A 6,046-nucleotide genomic window follows, 5' to 3' on the forward strand; every position below is an offset into this window, starting at 1 on the left:
CTGGTCTAATTCTTTTATCAGCTAAGAGATTTTTTTTTTAAAAAAAAGTGGAATGGGGCTGTAATAGATAATCATATCCATAATTAAAAGTGTTAAGGAAAAGAAATTACTCTTTGGTGACAAAAAGGCTGATAGTTTTACAAAATTTGTTGGTTGGATAAGGTGCTACCGTGTTATTCCTCCTTATAAATCATTTTACAACAAATAGGAAAATGTATAAATCATTATGCTCTGCTGTTAAGATTTCTTGCTATAAATTCATACTATACGACTATTTGTAGAGCTATTACAGAGGCCCAAATGTTGTATTATTGTCCTGTAGAAATCAACTGCATTTTGCAATTTTTCTCCCAATAGAATTTTCAGGAGTTAGTGATTTCAGAGGTTTTACTTTCAACAAACACACTCTTGCATTTTTTTTTGAAAAGATCAAACAATAAAATATTTATTTAAAATGCAATTCCTACAAAAATGTACAGCCGCTTAAAAACCACGGTGACGCAAGGAATAGAAGAAGACACTTCAAGAGCAAAAAGAAGAAAAATCAAACTTTGAGGTGCATTATTAACCCGAGAGATTTCTTTTCCTACAACTTCGTTCACGGTAAGGTTCCCTTTGGTCTCCGTTGCGTCTTAAAGAGCAATCCACTTATTAAAATAGCTTGTACATTTTTTTTAAAAAAAAGGAAGGCGCAAGGATTTAAAACTAAATTCCTGGGTCAGTATTTTAAAAGTCACACTGTGACTGTAAGTCACTTTTTTTTTTTTACTTTTAACACTTCTGTGTAACAAGGGTAATTAAAATGGTTGGAAGGGGTTTGTAAAAAGAGTTTTAAGAAATTTCCCATATGGAGAAACACCAGTCACTTAAACTGTCTAGAATCTGACCTCATGGCTACAAGACCTTTTCCTTAAGCAGGTATTTTTGGTGAAAAATACAGCCAAAGAGACCACTTCCAACACCAGAGTGAAAGCGTCATGTCTCCAGTATTTCTACTAACCTAAGCCATGATCTACACCTAGTACTATGGTTTCATAGCATCTCCTAAGGTTTCCAAGATGCTGATGGTTTGGCCCACCCAAACATTTGCAGTCACCTAGCTACCCCCGAGCTCAGTTTGGTTGTTGTGGGTGTACAATACAAGGCCTACAAGCCTACTTCCCAATTCTTCAGTTGAGTTAGGTCAGTTGAGGGCATCCAGCATGCACCGGGCTAAAACAAAACCCCAAAGAGCAGCAAGATGGTTTGATTAGTATCTGGCACTTCTTTTCGTCAAGTCATATGAAGAACATTTCGTCACATCCGGCAATACTAACTTCATGGCAGAGCTCTCCCAGTGTCAATTTCAAATACAATACCTCGTTTTTAGGCAGAGAAAAAGGACAACTCGGGAGAGGAAGAGCTAAAAACAGCAAGCTAATGGATAATAAAGCAGGCCAAAGGTTGCCCAAAGCGAAAAACTAGGACTGGGGAAAAAAAAGAGCTTGTTGATCCGGACCAAGTATTTGTGTGGGATGTTCCATCATCTTCCTCTGGCTTCTCCAACTTGCAAAGGCCAAACATTTATAATCATTAGGAAGAAAATGCAAAATGTGACCCTCGAGCCTCACCCCCCCCCCCATCTTCTGGATCCATACGAAACCAAATTTACACCGTACAGTCTCTGCAGAGTCGTGGGGAGCAGCTAACCCAAAATTGTGACCTGGATGCTACTCTAAACGTTCTGCTGATAAGTTCCAGGCGACTGAGGCTGCTGCCGTCAGAAGGACCCACCCCATTGAAAAACGTTAGGCAACATGTCAACCCTCTCGTCAGTGGAATAAACCAGGACGACCTCGGGATGTGACATGTCAATAAATCAGGTGCTGCAGATGTGGAAGAGGTTAAAGACTTTGCGATCAACAAACACACGGACTGGTTAAAAAAACGCGGCAGCAGATGGCAGTACAAATACTGTAACCGTTTTCTATTTACAATTATTTGCATATTGTAAAAGCGGATGAGTCTCGGAGAGGCTGTTTCGGTGCCACCTCGCCATTAGAGATGAGGAAACAGTAATACTGTCCTAGAAGAAACTGACAACACAAGAGTTTGGGCAGAAAAAGTTTGGGAGACACCAGATGTTTTGCCCGTCTTCCATCCCAGGTTGAAGACAAACCTGTTTCTCGGTCCTAATATTTGGCCTTGTTGAACTGAAGAAACAAAATTTGTACGTGTAATTCTGCAATCCTCTACACAAGAGCGATGGGTTACTGGACGTGGAGCCGAGGCTTCAAGATTAATTTTCCAGTCTGCAGTGAGGTGGGGTGGGGGGAAAGAAACCACAACTTTAAGCGGTAAGATAAAACCAGCAGCTCTCTTCCACCGTTAAGTTTTGTTTCCAAGGTCAAAACTCAACATAGTTACCCAAGGAAAACAGAGTTACTTACGTCATCGCACGACATATTGTATTCTGCCAAAACGGTTCGACATCGGGCAGCTATGCTGAGGAGGGTGTCAAAGAAACAGGCCTTCTCAATAGTTGATGGGCTGGCTTTCCTAATTCATTTCGCAAACTGATAAAAAAATATTTCTGAACGCCTCACCAAAATATTTAATTTTCCTTCCAACTGCTCAAAAATTCTTTTAAAAAATGCTCATAAGCAACGAATTATTAAAAAAAAAATCAAATGAGATTCAACTGCTTTTCTATACCCAGAAAGGACAGAAAACTATATTCTCCTCTTCTGTGGCTTTTCAGAAGGGTAAGTTTTAGTCTGGGGCAAAACCTATGCTAGAGTTAAGAGCTTCTTACACTTAAGTTACTCTCCTGTACATTTGCCGTTTGGAGAATGCCGTCTGGTGGCTCCCAGAGGGAGGGCGTTCTCTGTGAGCGCGCCTGACCTATGGAACCGTTTACCGGTTGAGCTCCGGATGGCTCCCGACCTTCGCTCCTTCCGACGCGACCTAAAAACATATCTGTTTGAGCAATCCGGTCTGGTCTGATGGGTTCTGTTTTAATTATTGTTTTAAGATAACTATCTTCTGCATTTGGGCAAAATTAGGGTTTAATTTGTTTTCAATATCTGTATTTGTGCATTCTGTTATTTATGTCACTGTTCACCGCCCTGAGTCCTTAGGGAGAAGGGCGGTATACAAATCAAATAAATAAATAAATAAATATGGCTAAATAGCATATTAAATAGCTATGTATTGCACATATTGACCTGGTATTTGCATAAAACCCTCGGGAAAGGATACATTGAGGGCGCCACTACTCTTTTATGTATTCCAGCAAAAAATAAACCAATTAACGTAATACAGCTGATGGTGAAGAATGGATGATTCCATAGAGATGTGAAAAAAGATACCTAGGAGAGAATCAAACAACTTTTTATTTTAAGAAAAACACTCTTACACTGGATGAGTAAACACAAAACTGAAAAACAGAACAGAAAAAAACTGTAAGGAAGTGAAAATCCCTACTGTACTTTCGATTTCCTTCTAAGCAAATTCTTGGCAAAAAGCAGTAAACTAATTTCTAATTTCTAGTTGTTAGCTGCTGAATCTAAAAGTTCCCAAATTATGATGCTCCAGACATGCCTCTTGAATGTGCAGTATTGAGACTCTATTTTGAGAAGCAAAAGTGCTGTGTTGACAGTAATGGCACCACTTAGATAATGCCACAGGAGAAACATAGCAATTTTCCAGATAGCCTAAAATACTTGCTAAAATATCCTAAATATCTTCCATGAATCTATATAGCAAATTAAAATGCTAGGACTTAACCCACCTTCTGTGTTTCAGGATCTATTAACCAGTTCCAAGCACCAGTGGCTGTACAGACTGATACCACTATAAGAATTACTGGAGGAAAATTGAAAGGACAAAAATGATGTCATTACATACAATACATTGGGAATAATCCATAACAACTTGACTTATAACCAAAATGGAACTGCCAATTACAGTCTTAAATTGTGAAGGTTGTAATGCAGGTCACCACATAACCAGATCCGTTTAACTACTTTTTTTCCAATAGTTGTTAAGCAAAAATTATCTGTATTGTAAACTGCAAGCACAGTCATTATAATAAACTTTACCAAATAATGCAAATTTCCATCATATAGCTTTTCAAAATGAGTTTCTTAAAGACACAGATAGGAACAATTTGATCAAGCATTTAATTGGGAGGAAGGCCTGTCACTTACTTCTCCAGCGACCAGTAGCTGGTTGTAAACAAGCTATGTATTCAGTCAGCCTTCTTTCAAAAGCCTTGAGATCTAAAAATGAGAATGTATAACCGGATTAGTCAAAGCCTGCTTTAGAATTTAGATTTAGCACCTTGAAACCATGGAAACTCCTTTACAGCACAACACAAGGACATTTGTATGCTTTTTAGTCCTGACTTCCTGCCCCTACGTGGATAAGTCCCTGCAGTTTTTTTTCTCCATTCTAGCCACAATTTAACTGTTGTACCAATAAAGATAAACATTTTTTGTAAAATTGGATGATGATGATGACACAGGCACATAATACAATCCCATCCAGTGCAGGTAAGTCCTGAACTGAATACTTTATTGGCCAAGTGTGAGTAGACATGCAAAAAATTTGTCTCCAATACAGAAGCACTCACTGTACTTGCCACAGAAATAACAACAATAATAATTAGGTCCTTGGAAACGACTCAATAGGTAAACAAAAAACCGCCAAATTCAATCTGAACACCTGGTTGACTGTGCTACAAACCATAATACCAATAAAAGGGGAAAGAAGATAATTAATAATATTCAGAGCACAAATGGGATCTGTTATAAATCTATCAACCACCAAAATGGTCCAAATAATTGCCATTCATCTGTCCCCTCCCTGCAGGCTCACTAGGCAAGTTGGTGGGGATGAACTAGACCTGATGAACTGCGACCACATCTATCTATCTATCTATCATCTATCTATCTATCTATCTATCTATCTATCTATCTATCTATCTATCTATCTATCTATCTATCTATCATCTATCTATCTACCTACCTACCTACCTATGTCTCTCTCTCTCTACCTTCCTACCTTATCTATCTACCTCTCTATCTATCCATATACATACACACAGACATATCTGCAATAAATGTGAGAATGACAGTTCAGCAGATGCGGGGGGCGCCAGGTTGGGGAAGGCTGGGGAGCCTCTGGGTGGCGGGACGTGGGATAACGAGCTACAGCAGCCCCGGGACGAGGCGAGGAGGCTGGGACCCATCCTCACCTGCCTTACCTTCCGCCTGTTCCAGCGAATTCATTGTTTCGGACAGAGGGCGACGAGACCGCTCCGAGACCAGCTGCCCACAGCCTCGCAAAGCCGGGAGCTTCCCTCCTCCGGCGCCCAACGTAAGCTCTCGAACTTCCTTCAGCGCCCTCGCATCATCGGCGCTTCCCATTGGGCAGGGTTCGCCCAGACTCCGCCCGTCGCCCAACAAGTCTCGTCGCCATTGGGTCTACCCCCTTATGGGCAAGAAGTTGGAAGCGGCTGAAGGGACGGGCAAAGAGGAATGCGCACGCGCAGCTTGCACGCTCTTTTCCCTCTCTCCTTTATTTTTTATTTTTTTTATTTATTTTAATCCCATTTATATCCCGCCCTTCTCCGAAGACTCAGGGCGGCTTACAATCTAAGCACAAATCAAATGTGCTTAGCAAGGCTTCGTTCCAGGTGTCCTCCAAGTTTTTAGGAACTTTTGAAAACGTCTTTCTTTCTTTCTTTCTTTCTTTCTTTCTTTCTTTCTTTCTTTCTTTCTTTCTTTCTTTCTTTCTTTCTTTCTTTCTTTCTTTCTTTCTTTCTTTCTTTCTTTTTCTTCCTTCCTCCCTTCCTCCCACCCACCCTCTCTCTTTCTTTCTTCCCTCCCTCCCTCCCTCCCTCCCTTCATCGTCCCGCTTCCAGAGAACAGGCTCGGTTGGGAAAGTGCTTGCCCGAACTACAATTCCCGACATTCTTATCGCCTCGGCAAAGCCGGCCGCCGTTGCCTAGGAAACCGCGCCAGGCCTGCTCGGCCTCGCTAGGCCGCTGGGGGCCGGACTC

The 6,046-nt window shown here is 41.0% G+C and overlaps 1 protein-coding gene across 2 annotated transcripts; it reads right to left on the reverse strand.

Moving 5' to 3' along the window:
- Positions 1-434: 434 nt before the first annotated feature.
- Positions 435-5,934, reverse strand: CNEP1R1 (CTD nuclear envelope phosphatase 1 regulatory subunit 1). 2 transcript variants are annotated; one of them, XM_081335722.1, is made up of 6 exons: positions 5,249-5,934; positions 4,191-4,262; positions 3,773-3,846; positions 3,241-3,350; positions 2,430-2,479; positions 435-2,291 (listed from the first exon to the last, which is right to left on the reverse strand). In XM_081335722.1, the coding sequence occupies exons 1-5, from the start codon at positions 5,409-5,411 to the stop codon at positions 2,431-2,433; spliced, it is 468 nt and encodes a 155-aa protein (XP_081191848.1). In that variant the 5' UTR covers positions 5,412-5,934; the 3' UTR covers positions 435-2,291; position 2,430. The 2 variants fall into 2 exon arrangements, with proteins under 2 accessions (XP_081191848.1, XP_081191847.1); XM_081335721.1 differs by having other exon boundaries at positions 2,430-2,484.
- Between the last annotated feature and the right edge of the window lie 112 nt (positions 5,935-6,046).

Source organism: Vipera berus, assembly GCF_964194415.1.
Source record: "Vipera berus genome assembly, chromosome: 10".
NCBI classification, from domain to species: Eukaryota; Metazoa; Chordata; class Lepidosauria; order Squamata; family Viperidae; genus Vipera; species Vipera berus.